At 42.9% G+C, this 22,673-nt stretch overlaps 1 protein-coding gene across 3 annotated transcripts in view; it reads right to left on the reverse strand.

The window, feature by feature from the left end:
* RORA (RAR related orphan receptor A) overlaps positions 1–22,673 on the reverse strand; it is a 343,489-nt gene that overhangs the window by 15,390 nt on the left and 305,426 nt on the right. For all 3 annotated transcript variants that reach the window (XM_057399323.1, XM_057399337.1, XM_057399331.1), the window contains one exon: positions 4,643–4,728. In XM_057399323.1, the coding sequence (XP_057255306.1) occupies positions 4,643–4,728 (86 nt within the window). The remainder of the gene's footprint in view (positions 1–4,642; positions 4,729–22,673) is intronic.

Below are 22,673 nucleotides of genomic sequence, written 5' to 3' on the forward strand. Positions count from 1 at the left end.
CCTCGCTGCATCCTAATGGCAGACGTTCTGGAATGACTCTATGCAAGCCTATGACAACAAAAGCTTTTTCATAATCCCATGATTTATGGCTAATACTTAAAGACTTCCACGTATCATTAAGTTTTGCAATATTCTCAGCAATTAACAATTAGTTGGGGGGATCATTCTTTTACTGTTTTCTAAAGCAAACCATCAAGAAACACCAGAAAAATACACTGTCCTATGAAAGGCAGATCAACTTTTTAACCCTTTTAAAACAACGAGCACACAGTTCAGTTGGAAAGGGAGGAGAGTGTTGAGACAACACTGTTTAAAAACTTCGGCAATGAAGTATTTGACAACAAAGTTACAGAGCCACTGAAAACAGAGACAAAATGTTCCATTTTACAGATGCATTAAAGACAGGAGTGAGGTTGTGTTCATTGGGTTACACAGGGCTCCCGATTTCCCATGCTGTAACAGGGCTCATCTCTAACTTGTTTTGCTTAGAATTGGCTAGGAAAACAAAAATAGAAGAACTTCAAAGCCTGAATTCAGGTGCATGCTTGCAACACTACAGTAATGGCAGGCTGGCCAGCGAAGAAAGTGAACAAAGGAAATGAATGACCAGAAGTAATGCAAGGTGGGAAGTGACGATACAGCAGGTACTGTTCTGAAGTAACACACACAGGCATTCCTGGTAGTTAAAATGAACAAGACCATCTTTGGTCTTAAAAGAGATAAGAGGGAAAAGCTGGTATCTATAAACCTTTGCCCAGCAGTGCCCTGCAGGGATGGCTTTGAGACCAAGTGTTGGAGGAAAGGAAAGAGGGGGGCACACTAAGGCGCCTGTAGGTTAGTTGGGCATGAACTGACAGCACTGGCAGCACCTGCACACTAAAACCCATAGTTCATTAACAAAATCCTGATTTCAAACTACATGCTTTGCTATGTCCTTCTGGAGAGTTCAGGAGTTTTCTGACAATGCTGAACCGGATTCAGCTTTCAGCTATGAGAACAATGGCTGTGTACAAAGCAGTCTCCTTTCTTAGCACCACCCCTGGTAGAGAGCAAAAGATTGTCACTGGGTTCCCACAACTAATGGTTGAAGAAATGCTCTGTACAGATATGAGTCTTTTTAATAATGCTGCTGCAACATTACTATTTCCAAACTTACGGAGCAGAATAAACTTCTGAGTTGTGACACAGTCTTTGTGTCATTCCTCACCCGTATTTCTGAGTAATTAATCTCATCTTGCCTTGTATGTTGTATACAGGGTATCGGCAGCGGTTGGAGAGAAAAAAAAACCTGCTCTTTTAAAATTTAGTCTATATAAATAAGCCGCTGGAGCCCTCCCAGACAGAGTATAAAACAGAGCCTGGCTAAAACCTGTTTTCCACTGGATGGAGGGAAGCGGAGGGGGTGTTCCATTTTATTTCTTAAAGGCAGATTGAAATTCAGCTCAATAGTTGGATGGGCTGGGAGTATTCAATGATGTTTGTCCAAAGCACAGCCAGTAACTTCATAAAACCAGGCAGTTAACATCAGAGTGGGGTAGGAAATGAACACTTCTCACAAAACAGTAACTGGCTTCATTACAGATCTTCAATTCTAGCTACGTGAAACAATTTAACAATGAAAATGGATCAGAAGACTTTCAGCCGTATGAAATGCAGGAGTCACAACCCTGTAGAAGAGCAACAGGATCAGCAATTTGACAAGAACCTGTGATTTCATACACGGTACAGATTAGGATTGCAAAGTAGGTCTCTGCAACTAAAACAACCCTTTAGGTTTTAAATAAATTACTTTTCCTGTGGTCACTGGTATTTATACAGTAACACCTAAGTTAATGTTACTATTAAGTAACATTAAAGTTCACAGCAAACCAGAGTGAAAATAGTAAGAGCTGAAAACACCCCACTTTGCGCTGCTGGTGCTGCCTGTACATCACTCTTGACAAGCCTGGCTTGAGAGGGCAGCAACACATCTGTTCACTTTTGAGAGCTAAAGCCCCGACCGTGTCATCTGACACACACAGATGGGTTTGTAGCACCGGTGCAAGAATCTCACTGACTTCTCTGCGATGGTCTGCTGGTGCAGAACATCAGCTCCAGGAATTGGAGCACTGGGAACTAGGTCTTCGCAGCAAAGTGCTTTTTACAAAGGAAGATTTAGTGTAACATGAAGAGCAATGTAAGCATGCTGAAACCTGCAGAGATCATAGCCACAGAAAGCTGGGAAAAACCCCATACCAATACACACCTGGCTCCCTCGGCAGATGCCAAGCTATGCCAACTTTTTCACCAGCCAAAATATTTCTGTTGGGTGAGACTTTGTTGACATTACTGTGGAAAAGTGTAGCACAAACAAAATCCATTAGCTACAGTAGGGCATTCTAAATGCTGTCTCGGTCATGACCATTTAAACTCCTCCTGCAACTTGTGCCCACTAGCACTGCCCTAGCTGTCACCACTCACAGGTCATCTGGGCTCTGGCATTAAAGAGTGAGCTTCAGAGCAATTTCCCTCCTGAAAGGGAAATACCTTGGTTAACTAAGTGGATATTCACGGGCTTTCAAATCCTGCCTGAAAGTTTATGGCTAGAAGATGTCACTCTGCTACTCCAAGAGAAGGAGAAAATGCCCAGCTTCATTCACAGGGCTGCTGTCTGTCTTACCCATGCACACTCCGCTTCCAAGGTTCAAGTGGCTCCAGTGTGCTCAGCATTCCTTTCCACCTGGCTCTCCTCCCACTTCTCCCCACCAGCTGCCTGTCCCTGGGGAATTCTCAGCATCAGACCGAGGGCTGCGCAGAGCTCCCAGAGAATGCAGCTTATACAGAATGCCAATAATGAAAATAATCTGTTTTGAAACATAAGGAGCTGCACACACACTTCTTGCTGTCAGGGTCATGTCTGATGTTCTGAGTGCTGGACGTACACAAAGGACTCTTGTAATAACTCACACTTGCATTATTCCTAGGAAAAGCACAGTCCCTGATGGAGGGATACTTGATGGACATGTCTGTCTCTTACCTTCAGTGCTACCTACTAATAGAACTGCATGGTGTGCTCCACTGCCTCCCCTCCTGAATTTTAGAGGGGCTTTTCTCACACATGCAGGACTTGGGAGAAGGTAAAGCAAAGGAACTGCATGAAGATGAAGCAACAAACAGTTCAGCTGGCAACTTTCCTTTCCTTTGGCAGCCCGTTCCTGTTCTGCAACAACCCATGTTGAGAAAGGCCTGTTCCTTGCCTAGGCGAGCAGTAGCGCTGCGCTGACCTCAGTCTGTTGACAGGGATGGTTCATCACCGATCTCGAGGCTCAGGTACACTGGGATACAGTGGCCCCAGCCTGCTTAAGGATTAAAGAGGTCTCAGATGTTGAACATAACTCGATACTCTTTGACAAGATGGTCATACAGCAGAATTCTCACTGCCAATGTCTGCCACTTCACAGCTGAAATCTGATAAAAGCTGCTTGACCACATAAAGCTGTCAAAAGTAACCACTTCATTATCAACTCATTTTAGTAATTTCTGACATTTCCTACAGTAACAGCAGTTACAAAGAGCAGAAGGTGCTGCCCTGTTATCATTCTAACATGCTTAGATTTTTAGTTTCTTCTCTTCCTTCTTACCAACACTTCCATGAGACTATGTGTGAATGGAAATACAAAAATCTTCCTCGGAAAACCACAAAAGAAATCTCTATAATGTGAAAGCAAGGAAGCTACTGTTTGAAGATGGTTAGCAGTATCGAGCAAACCAGGAGAGCAGACTGAAAACTGTCACAAATTCTTCACCCCTTTAATGTAGCTTAGCAGTAGGAAAAACTATCAGCATGGAATTGCAACATGTGTGCACATGAGGAAAGCAGAAGCCAGAGCACAGCTGTGCACACTGTGGCACTTCAAGCTAGCACTGTAATTGTGCACCAGTGATAGAAAGGAGTGATTAGCTTCACAGCGCTCTGGCCTAGAGTTAGTGTTGTCCAAATGATTTCTTGCTTGTGAGAAACAAACTAACCAACACATAAATGCTTTCAGTGTAACCCTTGTTCACTGGAGTTACTGAAGGTACAAATGAGGAAAAAAAGTTAAAGCCTAAACTTTACACAGCAATAGTTGCATTGCAAGGAACAGGCACCAAACAGTTCTGTGCAACATCCCCCATACCAACCAGAATGGATGTACAACGGTAGCAGAGGACAAAGGAAAACTGAGAAGTCAGAGAGCTCTCAAGTATGGCAGCACAGCTTCTCAGCCATTCACTAAGCAGAAAACAGAGAGGGAAATTCGAAAGCCCCAAACTCTCAAATGAATCCCCAGAACAGATTTTTTGTGGTGTGCTTGAAGCGGATAGTCTTTCTGTACCTCTTCTGCTTACCCACAGAGAAAGTTCACAGCACACACACTACAGCTGCAAGGTCTTTAAGGCTTGTCCCAAAATCTGGGGTGGGGTTTGCGTGTGTCACACAATGCCATATTTCAAACCCAAATAAACCCAGTCCTGCAGAATCCCCAACTGATTCCATGTTCTTTGAACTGGAATCCACCGACCCAACTGCAGTGCAACGCTTGCTCTTTACAAAAAGGGAAGGAAAACAAGCACTATCAAAAGGCTAAATGCTGCTTTAAGACTTCCTATTTTAGAAGCTTACCTTGCAGCCTTCACATGTAATGACACCATAATGGATTCCTGATGATTTGTCTCCACAGATCTTGCATGGAATAATTTCAATTTGAGCTGCAACAGAAGCACGCATCCAGTTAATTACATTTTCTTTTAAACACCTTATAAAAGCATTCCCTGATCAGCATTTGTACAGTGAAAACTAATAACCTGCTAAACATTATACTGCATTAACTATTCATTGCTGAACTGCAAGGGTCCCCTAGAGCTTTGAGCTAAATTATGGCTGCTCGTTATATAATGGCTTTTGGGTTATTAAAATGGGTCATTTGAGAAGGTGTTTAAGAACCCACAGGAAGGCTGGAATCAGCATTTCAAAGCCAAAAAGAACAGGAGAGTTCAGAGTTTGGCCGAAGCGCTGAGACAACACCAGAAAGGTTTCTTCCAATCTCATTAATGTGAGGTTGTAAAAGGTAATTTTAGAGTTTGCCCTGCCTGCCAGTGAGCACACCTTCATCAGAGGGGTGCCCATCATGCCATCCATTGCTCACCAGTGGCCAGGCCGAGAGAGAAGGGACAGGGCAAAGAGGAAGCGTGCTTTACTTGAGAAATCCAGAAGTCACCTATCTGCCCTGGGAGTGAATTGCCAGCATGTGTTTATGTGTTAGCCACCACCGAGCAGGTAAGGAAGGGAAGTACAGCAGTGTTCTGGCCAGCTTAGGAAACCAAGGGAGTCGGTGCAGGCTGGACACTGGCAGAGAGATACAGGCTACGAACCCCCCAGTTTTTAAATGGAACTTCAGACATATAAAACGCACCTACTGAATTCAGTTCAGTGTGTGGCGAACTCTAAATCACAGCACCCTCCCATTTGAATACATGGATTTAAGAAGCTGCTTGGGAGGCTCAGGAATTCCTCTTCAACTTTTGGATCATATAGCTGCAGTCACTTTGCTAGAAAGCCTTTCTGGATAGGACCAGGCTGAGGCAGTGCTTTGCAGTATGAAAGACCAGCAGTCCACATTGTACATGCGCTTGCACATGCTCACACAAACACAGACTGTACCCATCAGGTCAATAACCAAAAAAATCCCAAGAAAATCCAGCCTTTGCCACAAGAGCATTAGGATCAGGCTATGGCAGATTTCCTGAACCAGCTTATTCTGAACTGGAGCACAAACACAACTCTTGCTGTGGCTCTAACAACCATCAGAAGTGCTGTTAATCTTCTGCGAGGAGCTGAATTCCATTCACAAGACATAAGATTGTTTCGGACAGCTTTTATTGCTCCAGTTTATGGTGGTGACAACACATATAATGACATTTCATTCTGTCTTACAATGCATTAGCTTAAACTTGGGCTGTACTCTGAACACTGTATTCAAACAGTCATGTCCACTATTGCAGGACACAACGTGCATCTGCTTCCATCATCAGGATCTTTGCAATCTTGACCTTTAATCCCCCACCCTCCCTCCAGCAACAAGAGGATGGGCTGAAATCAAAAGGTGCTTAGGACGCTTAAAGGACAGAAATGCATCTTTCTTGCAGTCTTCCAAAAACTTTTAATTTCACTTTGCTTCCAGCTAACCCATTAAACACAATGGAGCAGGAAGTGAACTAATACAAGGAGAAAATAAAGTGTATGCTCTTTTATTAACATGTTACATTAATTATTATTAGAGCATCAGGTGTTTATGACCAAAACATCAAAAAGAACCCCACTTCACATCAGCAAGCTGGACAACAGGCAAATTCACAACAACTCAAAATCTGTGCAACATTAGGTTTAGATCCAGAGAGCAATCCTTGGACAAATTCTGGGATAGATCTACTGATTCCTGGTCGTGCCTTTTCAAAGTGAGATTATTTTTCTGCTCTGCTACAGTGAACCTGCAGCTTTCTTCATCTCCTTTGACAGAGTGGTCATGAATATCTCATCAGCTACATGGCAGTGTTACATTTTAAGTCACTTTTATGTACATAATTAGTGTCTTATTTTGAATAGGTATGATACAATTGGACCTTGTTTATCTACAATCTCCAGCACATGAGTTAAATCACCCACGAGGCCTGTCCACGCAATCCCTATTTCTTAAGCAACAGGACATTTGCAGAGTGTTTCTGAAGGAATGTAATATGCCTTCAAAGTGATGGCCTAAAGCTAGGTTACTAATAGTCTTAAAGGTGCCATAATTAGTCCCAAATGCATTTTCCAGGATGCATCACTGCTGGAAGAGAATTTCCACAGATTCACAGGCTCCAGATGTGCAGCGTTTGCCAACCACTGCGTGTGTGAGGAGTGGCACCCAATCAGCTATTGCTTCAGCATTCCAGATTTCCCCCATTTCAGAAGAGTACTTCTAAACTTCCAAGAGTACTTCCATCTGCAAGGTACTCACTTTCAATGAAGCACGCAGCATTTAAAACCTCAACTTACCATCTCACTCTGAGATACAGGACAGTGGGATGAAACTGGGAAGCACAAATTGCTGGGGACTGCCACAACCAATTACAAATGAATGCATGGGAAGGGATCGGATCAATTACTGCTCCACGTGATGTGCTCTCTGCACATCACTCATTGCACTGGAACCCCTGTCACAAGTTCGTACACTTTCCACAGAGCATTAAAGGACTTAGACACTTTAAACTTACTAAATGCAAACTGTCTCTGCCAAGATTATGCATTTTTCTTATGAGGGTGAAAATATTTTCCCCACTTTTAACTCTGACATGCAAATATGTACTTGCTAAAACCTTGTTCTTATGCAAACAAGGCAGGTGGGAAATATTTTTACGTGTCAAGAATATGTTCCAACTTGGTTTCTCACATTCCCAGAGTTACTTACAGCTTCCTACTGCGCTCACATTAATTGTACCTGTTCTATGCTTTACATATATTTATATGGTATATTTTCCAAGATTATATAAAATACTCTAATTCATGCTTTAGACTAGAATTAGCCTAAATTACAGTTTACAATTTCTGTCTCCTGGGGTGGTGCTCAGGCTGATTCTGGTTCATGCATGAGCAAATTATTTCTTAAATATGAATTGCAGAAGAAAAATAAACTCTTGTGGTTGCTTAGAAACCACTACAGATACCCAGGTGACAGATGTAGTTTGTGTTCCCAGATTAAAGGCCTAAGAATCTTTCACACCCTGAAATAACAGTACTCCAGAATACTACCAAGGATGTCCTGTGCCAAAGGCAGCAAGGAATAGGAATGAAAGACCAAACAAACCACCAAGAGCAGCAAATGTGAGCTCAAGCACACACACCCACCGAAAGTATCAAACAAGTTGCTACAGAAATGGCTCCTGAGAGAGGGAAGTGACCAGAAAGGGCCAGAGGGTAATCATAGAATAGTTGGGGTTGGCAGGGACCTACAAAGATTCTTAAGAACTCATGTCAAGCCTATCTCTATAGGAAAGGGCGCCTGACACCCACTGAGGTCTCTCAGTATGTGTGACTTTTAACTGGTAGCTATTTCTAACACTGCAACATCAGGTAATCTTCCCGCTGTAACATCAGATGCTGTAACATCACCTGATCCTCATTTTACAGCAGCAAAATTGAGTGTGGACTCTTAGACTTGCTCAAAATCAGACAGAACAGGAACTTGAGCCCAAGTTTTATAGGGAAAAAAAGCCTGTGTTTTTTGCTCTGAACCCTTCTTCTTCATCCACTATGTCTTCACCTGGCAATTGTCTGAAGTAGCTCTGGTGCTCTTAGATTACACAACTGCCTCCACCTAATTGCTCATGAATGTGAATGTGCTGAATGCCAGCATTTGTTTGCATCTAGAACAGAAGAACATGCAAGAATATACCTTATTCCCTCCTACTGCAGGCTGCACTTCTTTCCCCAAATCTGGAACACCTTCCCTGGGCTTGCCTGCCTTTTTCAAGCTCCCTCCCCAGACTGACCCCTCTAGACAGCCTCTCCCTCTCTATTAATTTCTGCATCCTGAAATACAGTGTGGTTCCTTGTGTGGTCTGAGCAGCAGAGGAAGTAATAAATCTAATTCTGTGTTTGCAAGGAAATGCTCTGTACAAGCTCCTCATAACCTTTAGCTCCTTCCTCTTTAACTCTTTGCAAAGACTCGCAATGGGACAAGAGCCAGTAGAGCCATGTAGAGCATGGGGCATCTTCCTCCCCAGTTCTGCCATTTAGGGAGAGCCACACTGAGCCTTGACCCAGGACAGGGGATGACCAGTCCATCCTGAAGAAAAACTATTTTCCAGAGACAGAAGTCTTCCTCTCCCCATTAGTGTGTCTGAATGTTTTCATTCAAATGAATTCATTGTCTCGGGATAGAAAAAGGATTTTCCTCCTGTCTTCACACTGTTACGTCAAACTTGTGCATTCACATCCATCATGTTATCTTTTCCAATGCGCAACAGGTATGAAACCTCAGATTTGGTATCCTGGGAAGGGATCTTTCATGGAAGCAAAAACTGGGCCCCATCCCTGTGTTTTAGGGTATATTCTCCAAGCTGACCTGAGCTATCTTGAAGGTTGGGTAATTAGCTGAAGTTGTTTCGTCTGCTCCTAGAGTGAAGAGAAAGAGAAGAAAGGGAGGGAGAAGAGAAAGCGAGCAGGAAAAAGGGAGAAGGAGCATGATTCACCTTCTTCCGGACCAACGAGATCAACCCTGGAGTGGAGAGGCCTCCTCTTGACTCCCCAGAGGAGGAATTCAATGATACCTTAATTGCAAGCCTAACTTTTAGAAGGTGAAAGTCAGGTGAACACTACTGCCTCTTACCATGTCCGAGTTCAAAAATCATCATTTTCTGGAAAAGTAAGCCTGTGTAGAAGTGCTCCTATCCCCTCCCATGGTAAACAGGCTCCCAACTACCTGTGCATGCTGGCAACACTCAGGTAAGAGCATTTCTATGGAGCTCCCCATCACAGCTCCCACCCTTCAGCTCTCAAAGCAGCAATATCAAGAAACTCCAGGTATACATGTTCCTTTTTCAGTCAGTAAAGATCAAATTTAGCACATACTGGTTAGTCTGCCAGACTGCTTTCTATTCCTTAAAACTTCTATGGGCACTGAGCATCCGTTTCCATTCCACTGCCTTTCTGGGGAAAGCACCCTAACCAAAATTGCTAGCTGAATGGAGGGCTTTCCTTGAGGCTCAGTGCGGGGTATGTACACTGGCCAGGATCCCCTGGGTCCCAGGGTACTGCTCAAGAAGTTACCCCATCTCTACTTGCCTTTCCCCGCTTCCCAGGGGTACATGCACTTCTGCAGCTAATTCAAAAGGGCTCTGAAATAAATATGATGCATATACGAATTGGGCTAACCTGCTTCTAAAGGGATACAGTTTGCGCCAGACATCGCTGCTAGTGCTGTTTGTAAGTATATTGATTAAATTAGGAGGCATACATATTCACTGACATATTCATACATATTCATTGACTCAAACAAGGGTACTGCATGTAATGTGGTATTTAAAGCAACATGATATCTGATCACAAACTGAATTAACAAGGACTGATTTTACTATATAATATTCTAATCTTCCTGCATTTTCAGCTTCATTACCTAAATAATTTGCTCTGTCATGTACCCTAAGTAATTTGTGCTGGCTGCAAATTACCTCCAAACACCTGCAGCTTGCAAACGCTGCAATTCCACTAAACTGAAAACTAGTGGCACACAGCTCAGCCCATTCCATCAATGTAGCACCTTGAGTGACCATCTGTCCACTCATATGGATTAAAACACTTAAACCCTGTGTACTTCTAAGGATGACAGCTGGCTGGTAGATGTCTGAAGCATTTCTGGAGAACACAGGAAGTGTGTTCTCCAGTAAGAGCTGACAGAATTTACCTGCCCACTCCTTGTGTGAAAGGTTCATTCTATAGTCAGTCCCACTGGAGATCCCAATGATACTGCCTTGACAAGTACCTCCCAAGGAGAACTAGCCAAGCATGGTATCCTAGGGATCTGCATCTCACAATTGGATTTTCTGGGGTCCAGTAAGGTTGAAATTGCAGCAGAAGCCTTTGCAGCATGTTGGGTGTTCCCTGCATCCTCCTCTCCTTTACAGCTTCTCCTACCCATAGCCCCTCAGAGGAGTATTAGTTGGGTACCCTTCTGAGTATGTTTTTCCATGTTCATGAAATGTGTAGGAATACATATTTGGGACTGCTGATGCTCTTGACCTTGGCTCAATGGTTTTGGGAATAAGGAGGGTTGGGGTAATGGGCAGAAAACCAGACAAACACAAACAACCTCTCCAAGCCTTGTTTCCTTAGGAAATCACACTAGTAATAAAATAAAATAAATACTGAGGTTGTGCTGCTATAAATCCTTTGAAGTCTGTGGGCGTGATGGGTGGAGTAGAAACGAACACGGCCACCAAAGTATTAATTAAAAGCAAAGTATGAGCAACACCTCAAGCACACAAGACAGAAATGCTGCAATCCAAGACTAGATCCTTGGGCCTGAGCACAGCTGGATCCCTCTTATGAGGTTGCCTGATACTGTGCAGCAGTCCACAATGCTAAAAACAGCTGGCTTCAAAGAGTATTAAAGGAGATGCAGCATAAACAGTACAGAACAACCTGAGCACTTTCGGGGTCTGCCAGACCGATCTTAGGAATGAGTCTGAATTCTTTTAACCTCTGTTACTGATCGGGACACATTGAAGGGAACAGTTCAGTAACAGCTCATGTTCTCATGCCAGGGTCACTGATTTATGTTTGTTTTCCTCTAAGCAAAGAAATTTTTCTTCCACAAATCTTAAAGAACTAAAGCTTTGCTATTATACGAAGCGCTAAATTCAACAAAGACACTTGAATACCTTATGAAAGAAGGTTGTGTGGAAAATAGTTTGGATTCTCTAACAGGCAAAACTATGTGAAGTTCTTGTGGTGAGGTCTCTATATTTTTAATGTAATATTCAAACAGAAAATTGCTGAAAAACCTTAACAGACCACCATAATATTCTTAATTCTTATAAACAAAAATTAAAACAGAAATGCCAACATAAATGATCTCGGGCTTCTGCAAGTGTTTAGGAGCACAAACAAGCTAAAAACTGGTTTAGGGTTTTCAGAGGAACTCAGAGAGATGATGTTCACTTCCTCTGTTACGTGTGCAACATTAAGTGATTTTTATTTCCCTTCAGTCTTATATCTCTTCCCTGTCTTGGCTTTACACATCCACACATACTGTCATTCTTTTTTGACCCAGCAATACAACTTGGCGTCTCAACATTTGTATCACCAACCAATTTTGTACTTTTGAGCAAAGAAGACCAGCAATCTGGTTAGCAGCTGAAACGAGCTGATCTGATTTCCCTTGTTGAGGCAATGACAAGTAGAGATAGCTTTAGCCTGGGACTCTGGTCACATTCTGAAACTGTACCGCAAACCAAACGATAACATCAAACCACTGACGGACAAGCCTAGGCTCAAACAAATCAAGACTGCTGCATCCAGATGTGTTTACTTGTCCAGGAGCACAGAAAAGTAGTTCTTTGGATAATCACCCTCGTTACTTCCCAGAGCATACAGCTAATACCTTCCCAGGTTGTGAAGTTTAGGGAGCTGTGTCCAGCTTTGTTACTGTGTTCATGAACTTAAATCAAACTGTGAAGGGGGCTGAAATACACACGAAGAGATGTCTACTTCAGCAAGACAGAGGATAATGATTCTCTTTAGAGGAGAAGATAAAACCAAGAAAAAACAAAGCACCAACTCTGAATACAAATTCTACCTTTTTATAGCAGAGAAAATTCACTCACTAGAAGCAACACAGGCACAGTAACAAGCCATAGTAACCAAACTTAGTGGCAAAGAACAAGAACTTGGAAACTACAAAGCGTTGCTATGCAATGTCCTATGCATTTCAAACCCAAAGCATTTGAAAACTAGCATGACTATTTCAATAGGGCCAGAAGAGTCTTTCAAGTCCTATACAACACCAGTTTCTCCCATAGTATTTTGACTTCTCACTTTCTTTCTTGGTGGCTTAGGTGCTTATGAATAAACATTTAACCATTTCATTCCCCTCTTCTTCTCTGGCTGAGAACTAACAGCAGTTATACTGACTACATGAACACACTTTGAAGTATGATGAATTCGAAGACTGGGCTAAAGGTACTTCTTTTTAAATAGAACAATCACCAAAACCAGTTTTGCACAAGAAAACACACTGACACTGCAATCATGTGGCTCTTCTTTATGAATTATAATACAGTTTTAATCAAAGCCCTGACTTGCATGTAAAGAAACAGATACTATAGTCCTCATTCTAGTGCTGATTTGCTGTGTGAATGGGGACGCTAGTTGGTGTCTCGTTTTATCTACCCATGTAATCAGGATAATCGTTCTTTATCTCTACTCCATCCACAGCTATCTTGGGTGACTGGGACTTACTGCCAAATCTTGGGTCTTGGTCTTATGATCCAAGGAACCAGTGAGCAGACTTCCTGACAAACAAATCTCCAGCATTTTGAATTGCTTATAGTTGTTGGAATTTTGTTAGTTCCCTGTTTTAACTTTAAAGCCAAAGCTTACAGGTTTAATTACGCAGCTACAGAACACTGCACTTGACAAAACCACACAAAATATGAGTTTTAGAAGCAACATAGGTGTGAGCTATCACCACAGGAATTGCCAACACTGATGACTTCTGCTCTCATTTGCTACTGCATTTATTCAGTAAGCAGTAAGCTAGCGCTGCTGTCAATCCACACTCTGTTTTTACAGGATTCTACAGTTCACTCAGGTTTTGACATCTCTAATTTCTTCCTACAGATAACCACCAACCTTGGAAAAAAGAAGTAAGCTGGTAGGCCAAGACACATGTGTACCTCAAGGCAGGGCAAGCGCCCTTACACACTCCATCACACTGAGCTTTCTCATAGTCTTTGCAACTTATTTTTCTGTTACACTGGGAAAAGCAAATCTACACCAATTTCTCCTTCCTGGTGTCTGTATGTTGGTCTTTCATTTTGTAGTATTAACAGGGAGGAAAACAGAAAGAGAAATCTGCAGAAGGACGTAATTCAGAGTACATTTATTTGCTGGAGCTAGCTGGACAATACTCCTGGCATTCTCGCCCCTCCCACCAGAAACAAACCTGTACCACAGAGCTTAAATATATTTGCACTGCTGCCCAATTCCCCAGTTCTCCAGAAGAAGCTAATAAAGACTTGATTCTAATGAAAAAAAAATCTTTCAATATTGTAGCATTTCATAGTGAAAATCTAAATTACCTCTGCCAGTTGCTGCACAGATTAACGCACAGAGCCCCATTTTAAACAAAACTTCCTACTCTCAAGCGTTGGACCTCACCTCAAGACTGGAATTTGTGAACTCCAGCACTGCCCTCCACCTTCTTTTCCCTCATTAAATGTACTGGCTTAGGGGAACATCTCAACATTTTGGTTTACTTGCTTGCAGCAGGAAAACAAAGAACTTGACCAACCACTTGCCAATTTTAAGCACCACTTCAGCAAGTCAGCTACAAGTATCACTCTCAACAACCTTCACTTGAATTATTTTTCATATGCTGCAAACAGTCTTAAGTGAGCAACACTTTGAAGGCAATCATTTTAGTCCTTATTGCAAAGCATATAGTTACTGTATTATGGGAGTAACTTGGTTGCTAGCTAAATTACATTAGGGTTCATTAAGGAAAGATCTTTTACTAGCTTTTTAGAACAGCAGTAAAAGGGTAGGCTTAGAAGTCTCAGAGAGTCTTAGACTTCCTTTTATACAGCATGAAACCTCTGTCATTTGATACTCTTAAGGAGCTATGTACATTTGTGCTATCCATTTGCAAAATTACATCTTGGTTCCACGGCCTCATTAGGCACAAATCAAATGACACCTACAGTTACCAGATTAAAAAAACACACCTGGGAAAAGCTAATCACTTGTAAGAGTGTCACAGTTATTAGCAATTTCAACTAAATTCATTAGCAAGGTGACAAGCTTCTGAATGGTTAAAGGACATTAGGTCAGGGTGACTACAGCATCGGCTAAACATGGGTAACAATGCAACTTCACTGATGCTACTTGTGCATGTAGCTTTCAGATCAAGCATTAGCAATTCCTGATACTACTACTTAGAAGGTTGTCTCCGACTAGCAACCCATAAGCACATGTTCTCTGTCACAATGCACACGTTTTCCTTTATACTTCAATATTCAGCCAACTCAAGCTCCATTTTAACAGTTCCCCAGAGATGGCAACAGGCAGTTCAGAAGAAGGAACATGGAATGAACTCAGAAGAGGGGGAATCCTGTAAGGCAAAAGTGGCCTCTTAAACAAGGCGAGTGCCACGATTCAGCTTGGTCCATTCAGCTTGTGCAGCCAGGCTGCACAGATTTTTGCAGGGTTTGGCCTCTACAGAAATTGCAGGATGTACTGAGAACTGGGACTTTGTCCAGTTAAGCTAAAGCCAGGCACACATGGCTGGCGCAGGAACATTTCCTTCCCAGAGAGCTGCACTTAGATGAAAACCCACTCAAACCCTGAATTTACTTCCAGAGAAAGAATTGCAGGGAAAAAAAAAAATTCACCCAGTGGAGAAGCTGCACTGCTCTGCAGTGACCACATCTGCCTTTTTAAGCTATTTCCTTTTTCTTTTTGGCCGTACATGAATTTGATGTCATTAAAAAGGCTTCCTTTGATGCTGTATGCCAAGTGGAATCATTAGTTTCTCACAAAGGTGTGCTCTAAATGTCTACTTTAAGTTTTCATTTTCAGATGATTCATCTCTGAGATGAACAATAACAACCAAACCAACTTCAGAACTCTGAACAGTAAAGAGCCTTTCAGCTTCACTCGCTCATTTATTACCTCTCTCCAACACCTCCTTACTGGATTCACATGGCAGCCAACACTACGCATTAATTCTTCAACTCCTTCAGTGATATACAGCCATCAGAAGCAAAGCACAGCCAGATTCCCTCACACCTCACAGAGAGGTTCTTCTCAAGTTATCCTGCATCTTTCTATCTGCATGGGGTCACTTTTTTTTACCCAAGGATGCTTTCCATTGCTGCTGCTTCTAGTGTATGTGTGTTGTTTTGTCACAGCTCCTGTTCACAAATCCTCTTCTGAGGATTAATGAAACTGAGGGATACTCCAGAGGAAGCTGCATTCTCAACCACCATAGCTTCAGCTACTCCCCTAGGCTCAAAGAGGGGAGCACAAAATAGAGTAATCATACCTACATTTCCTCCATTTGAAAGAAAATGTCACTGAAGTCCCGAAACAAGCAATGATGTACAGCTGATACGTTTCCTTATAGATTTTAATCTTAGTGGTACTTAATTGACTTGCATGAAGTTACATGATCGTCCTTCACCTCTGGAAGCGGGCTGGGGCCACCAAGTTGGCCAGGGACTGTGGAGAGGCTGCAGAGGGCAGCCAGCTCTGCCTGTCCGCACTCTGGCACTGCAGCATCTTCCTCCTCCTCCCTCAGGTGTTCTCTTGTAGAAGGGCACAGGAGGAAAATGATACAACCTGTCCCCCAAAACTGCACCAGAATGTGCAGGGTGTTATCAGAGGAGATAGAGGCTCTGGCTTACACCAAAATAAACCCACTATCAGTCTATCAGTCTCAAAACGACTTCTAACAGAGACAAAGGGTTTTTTCCCCAACATGTTCTTCAAATCATGTATTACAGTGTTTTCCCGCACCAGTGACACTCATGCTATCTCCCTGGACCCAGCTCTGCTTCCCTGCCTCTTTATATCCCTATAATGTCTGTTTGAAAACCATCTTCAATTCCTGACAAGAATCATGAAAGGAAAAACAAATGGAGTTGCCCACAAAAATGTTTTAGAAAATTACAAGCTTGTGATAAGAAAAGGTCTAGCAAAAGCTCTTCCTTTGCCACAATCAGATTAGGTGCTGCGACCTTCATTAAAACCCTTTCTTTTGCCTCCTCATTTCATAGCATTTAATTTCCTGCTTCTCAGTGATTAAACCAACTGAAAGGTAGTAGATAAAGTGAGTTGGCTTGCTGTTTCAAACAGATACTTTAATGCTTTACGCTTAAAAAGCTTTCCAAGTGTCTTCAGTCACTGATTAACAAACACTGTACATAAAACCCTGTCTGAGGTCAGACTATGGCAGCAGATATGTGACTGAAACTTACTACAACAGCTCTATCGCAACATTGTACGCACAGGATACCTCCACTGCATACATTAAGGAAGCTTAAAGTTAAGCTTCACATATTTAAACACTAACAAAGTCTACTTAATGGTAGTCTTCAAAATGACAGTGGCCTCCTAATCTGCTGGAGATAAAGGAGTGCCAAGATTAATGATTACATAAGTGCATCGCAGAGCCCAGAAACAATAATCAGCTCTTCTGTTGTTATTTGTGTACAAAGGCTATTAGAGTCATCTGACATTCCAAAATCCAATTTGAAGTTGCTAAACCCCTTTCACATACTTATTTGAGGTTGGAAAACTGAGCGGTTCGACAAGGGAAAGGAAGGGTTTGATTTCCTAATTCTTTTCCCCTTACTGATTTTGCTCTAAGCCAAATCTCTCCTTAAGAAATGCAAAAAAATAAGCTTTTAAACAGTGCCTGGAGTAACCCACATTACTGCTGAAGGAGTAATACCAATAAACCCCTGACATGCTTAGATAGCAAAATCTGAAATAATGACTACAAGCAAACCAAGGAACTACTCTGTTGGGAAAGACCCTACTGGGTTGAAGGTGTCACTGACCTCAGCCACGCAGCTCTGACAAGACTGGCCCTCTCCAGCAGAACAGCGGGGTGAGAACCCAGAGGTGTTGGGCACCCAATACCCCTGTCTGTCCAGTAACGGACCCCGGGGGAATTCACTCTCTGCATTCATACAGGCACAGTGGGGTTTGCGAGAGACTAGACAGCTCTTTGCAGAGTAAGGCAAATGACGGGTCTGACTGCAGCCTCTCTAAATACCATACAGCCAGTTATTTCTCCACAAAAGTCCTTGAAAACTCAAAGCAACCCTCTCTGTTTCTATCAGAAGTCTGAAAAGCAAGGATAGAAACAAAACAAACAAACGGATCTTTTCCTGGTTCCTGCATTGCTCCTTTGCCTCCACACATGAACAGAGAATGGAACAGGAAAACAGGTGGCTCTGTCCCTGCTCTCTCCAGCTGATCAAGGAGTCCTGTTTCACCCTCAGTGTCACTGCACAGCAGCAGCAGATCCAAGGCAAGGTTCCTCTTTCCCTGTCGTGACAGCCTGCAGCCTCAGATTCTCACACAAGCTCAACAGACCCATTATGGACTACGTGCACAAGCTTTTCCTTTACGCTGTGAAGTGATTTTCTAGCGCTCCCTAAGGTAAAGTCAATTAAGTGATAACTGCATCTGTGCAGAGAGTGTTCAAAATGCTAATACCCCCACCCAGATAAGTCTTCAACTCTGCCTGCTTATTTATCTCCAGCTCTTATAAATTATTGCCATGAATGCTCCAGTGCCTTCACCCATTATCTTTGCAATCCTGCTTCTTCCTAACAAAGAGGCAGCTGTACTACTCTGACCACACCAGGGAGTGAAACCATACAAGCAAAGAAGTACCAGCTGATCTACGGCAGTGTACCTAGTGGCACATACTGCTGCTCTCGAAGCTTCTTCAGCTTTTCATCTAACCTAGAGATATAAGAAAATCTGCTGCGCCATCAGAGGCTCACATACCCCAGAAGTAACAGCAGTTTGCACCATGAACTATCTAACACAGTTTGCCACCTGGAAAAGAAAGGCCATCACATCTGGGGTTGTGCCATTTGGCCATCAGACTCTAGAATGTTAATGCTGGCCACCTTTGCACTGGAGATAACACAGTCTTAGAGCCAGCCCCTGGCTCTAAGATGGCTTCTTACCTCCATGTGAGTCATCCCATTTCTCTGTATGTATCCCATACTCACGTATGTATCTGGCCACACATATTCAAGGTGTTCCCATGTTTCTACATGAAAAACAAACAAAAAGCCCAAACAAAAAGCATACTGACACTGAAAAATGCAGCACTGAACACAAAGGAACTTGATGTGCTGACTTACCACCACCACCACATATATGAATGCCTTAATACTTCATTACTTTTGCTTAAAAAAAAACACAAAATGGTCACTCAAAAAAAAATCCAAACAGAGAATACTGATCTCTTTCTAACAAGTCGGACAGTACAGTAAGGAGAAGACAATCCTATACCCCACAGACCCATGCATAATACAATCTTTGGGTAAAGTACAAGTATGAACAGGGTATTACAGAATTAAATGATTGAGTCAAGTATTGCTAAATGAATTTGACAGATTTAAAGGGAAAATCCAACTTGCTTCGTATGGTTAACTGTAGGTTCTAAAGGCCAGATCACCCCAAAAGGTAGAAGCTGTCAAGACGTGAATGCATTGGATTTGTGTTTCCTCAAATAAAAGAGGGCTGATAAAAGGCAGAAGAAAATAACAGAAACAGCACCTGTATTATTGTCATCATTTTATCCAGACAATCCAAACCACTTAATTACGAGCTAAGCTTCCTTGCTTTGGCAGGACAAGAAAACAACCTCGTAACCGGAGCTGAATGAAGCCATACTGTAACTCCCTGAGAATGACGAACGTAACCTCCCAACCCTTTCAAGTCTGTCTGCACCAATCTCTCTTGCTGATGTTTCTTTCTACACTGGTGTTGTGTGCATCAGAAAACAGACAAGGAGGAACGCCAGGCGGCTGCAGGTTTCACACTGTAGAATTCGGAGAGGCGCACACACAGTTAACTACACTGTCCTTGATGAAGACCCAAAAGCTGTAAGCAGAACTCCCCCACATTCCTGCTCTGGGAAGAAAGCTTGCAGCACAACTCTGATTATCCAAAGCTCCCAGGGGATGAACAGAAGCAGGGGTAAGTGGGGGAGCAGCCAGAGGTCTGCTGAGAATAACACAAGTGAAAGGAGAGGCAACAAACTCCACAAAGAAGAACTGTTGGCTCAGCTCAGCCCTAAAGTTTCACTATTCCTGAATGGAGCATTCATTAAGCAAAATAAGCTTCACTAAGCAAGCATTCCAAACAAGTGTAAAAACCATCTGACAAAGTGAAGAATTACTGCTCGCTTTGGTACTTGACTCTCCAGAGACAGAGGGTTGCTGCTCTTACTGAGGCAATGCATTAACCACTAGCACAGCACTAACAGCACTCCTGGTAGCCTCTCAATGGTTAACAGGCAGCCAGATCCTTTCCAGATCTGTGTTTCCTGAAGTAGGATTTGGAAAACATGGCTAGGAAAAGTTTCGCACTGAATAAAACTCAATACACACACATCTACCACAAGCCTTGACACCAGGGCAGGACATCCATGTAAAAGAAATGTTTGGGGAGATGCGGGTGCCTTACACAGAAAGTACAAGATTTTATATATATTATAGCAACAGAAGTTAATGCCAATTAAGTCAGAGTCACTTTGGATTTAGCACAGAACCTGGCCCAGGGCACTGGCACACAGAACAGAAATAAATACTAATCACGCTTGCTCACACTGAGAGGATTAGATAACTACAGACATAGGAAATTAAAACCACAACAAGATGACCCCATGCTCATGATTTCCCTGTTGTACCAGATCAGTCAATATGAATAATCGACACCATAAATTGAAATCCTCAGATAAAAATAATGGTTTTACCGCTTTATTTCTCTTCACTTGCACATAAATGGAGTTGACTATCTCTGACAATGCCATGGTTTAATATTCTAAACACACTATCTCGTTTAACAATGCCTGGAATAGAAACAAGCTGCTGAGCCAGATCCTCAAGGGGTGAAAATCAACATTGCTACACTGACTTCAGTGGAAGCACATTGATCTCCACCAGCTAAAGCTCTGGGCCCTAGTGGGCAATTAGGTTTCTATTATATGCTAATTTAAATAATGTACCACAGAACATTTGCTGTACAATAAAGCCAGTCTGCATTCTTCTGTGGAGAAGGACAAGCATTTGCTGTGGCACGATGAGAGTTACGGATTCTGGTTTCAAAGAGCAGGATGGAGTTTCGGTATAAACTACTCCTCATAATAACATTTTTAATCCTGCAATTACTCATACTATACTACTTTAGGAAGGCTGTAATTATTTGGTAAGGTCTTACCAATGTCTAGTCTAGATCATAATTGCTAGCACTGCCTCCTTCAAAGGAGCTAGTGACCATGTTCAAATCTGGTTTTAGGTTCCTACTACACAGAATTGCTCTGCTGTAATGTTACAATCTGTATACAGTGGAGAAGGAAAACCAACCTGATTTATGTCCCAGGCTTGAGCCTTTGAGCAAGACCCAGCAAAAACCCCAAATACATCTATCCCACCACATTTCTTTTGAGGCTTCAGAGATGGCTGGGTTGGAACTGGGATGGTGGCTGCAGCTCACACAGCCTGTGTGTTCTCCCAGCAGAAGCCTGTGGGCCTGAGGACCACTGCGACACCTGCTCTCTGCCCCAGCAGAGCCAAAACATGAAAAAGCATAAAAGAAGGGGCACCAGGTTCAGTTACAAAGCAGAAGAGATTCTGGGTATCACAGGGCAGCTTGGGTGAATAGATACCACCCGCTGTAAAACAATGTGAACAGCAGTTGTTAAAAACAATGTTTTGGTCTCTTCTGTAGCATTTTCCTACTTTCAGTCTCCTTTTAAATGCCATGGGCACCCTTCTCCCAGCCTTAGTCATGAACAACCAAGCTGTCTGCATGACAAGGTCCCTTCTTAAAGTGTTCTGGATTTCTGACGTAGTCAGGTTGAGGCCACCATTCCACAGTCACAGGCCCTCCTACGCTGCAGTCCTTCGGGCGAGGCAGGAGGATTCAATAGGTGCTCTGTTTTGAAAGCTGAAGCCCAACTCAGCATAGGAATTGGAAGCTCTCCAAATGCCCCTTCCAAAAGAGGGATCAGCGAAACAGGGGGTTCTTTCCATTTGTATGACTCTCACATGAAAGTCACAGCAGGAAGCTCCTGGAGATAACTGAAGACTAGCACACATGCAGTTCCAACTTGTTTTCTATGGAACCACTCAAAGCAGAAAGGTCAACATGGTGCAAGGTGAGATGTGCCATTAAGCTGCAACACTTCTGTAATTCCCTTTATAAATGTACTTATCATGGTCACAGTGCTTTTCTCTGGTTGCATTTGTAACTCCTCAGTAGTTGAATTTCAAACAGAAAAAACTCATAGAGTCAACTATTTGTAATGACAGCAGCCACACAAGAAAAACTCGCCATGCAGGGGAAGGTCTAAAATGTTACCACAGCAAGAGCTCACCCAAAGCCCTGCGCTCTGGACTTCTCAGCTGCCCCATCACTGGGCTTTGGGTGGGCTCTCAACAACACCGGGAAAATTCAAAGCATGCACTCTGCACTAGAAAGAAGGAAGAAACTAGAAGTGATTTGGGATGAGGTTTTGATGAACTCGACCCCACTAGGTCCACAAGAATTTCAGATAGCAGAGACCCCCAGTCACTGAAGGGAGCTGGCCTCCCCAGCCTTCCCCTGCACAGCTGCCCTGACAGAGCCAAAGGAGGGAAGGACTCAGGCTGAAGCCGTTCTGTAAGGGATTAACTTTAACCTGCATCAGTTTCCTGACTTAATTCCCCATGTGACTGCGGTGATGCTGCTTGTGCTCCTGCGAGGGAGGGTGCATTTCGTTGGCAATGCCAGCTTAGGGGAGGTTAAAATACTCACAGAACTAAACTGTTAGCCTGCTAAATCGGTAAGGGAAGATGATCTGGGGTAGCAGGCAGAAGGACAGGGAACACAGGGTTGGTTTTCCAAGAAACAGAATAGTTTATGAATAAGTCATTGGTTTCTATGTCTAGTATTGCTGTGAAATGTTAAGCAAGTCACTTAGTTGATGTGTCAATTCCTCAGCTGTGAAATGAGGACAGCGCTTCCTTACATCACCAGAGTGTTGTAAACTGAAAATTAATGGCTGAGGCAGTTGGACACTCTGGTGCTGAAGACCAAGTCAGTGCCTAGCTACAGGAGCTGAGTGATTAGTGACAGGGAGGGGCTAAGGAATCAACGTATT

Source organism: Pezoporus wallicus, unplaced genomic scaffold (assembly GCF_028554395.1).
Source record: "Pezoporus wallicus isolate ANWC-B61680 ecotype Strahan unplaced genomic scaffold, APGP_CSIRO_Pwel_v1 contig_3952, whole genome shotgun sequence".
NCBI lineage: Eukaryota > Metazoa > Chordata > Aves > Psittaciformes > Psittacidae > Pezoporus > Pezoporus wallicus.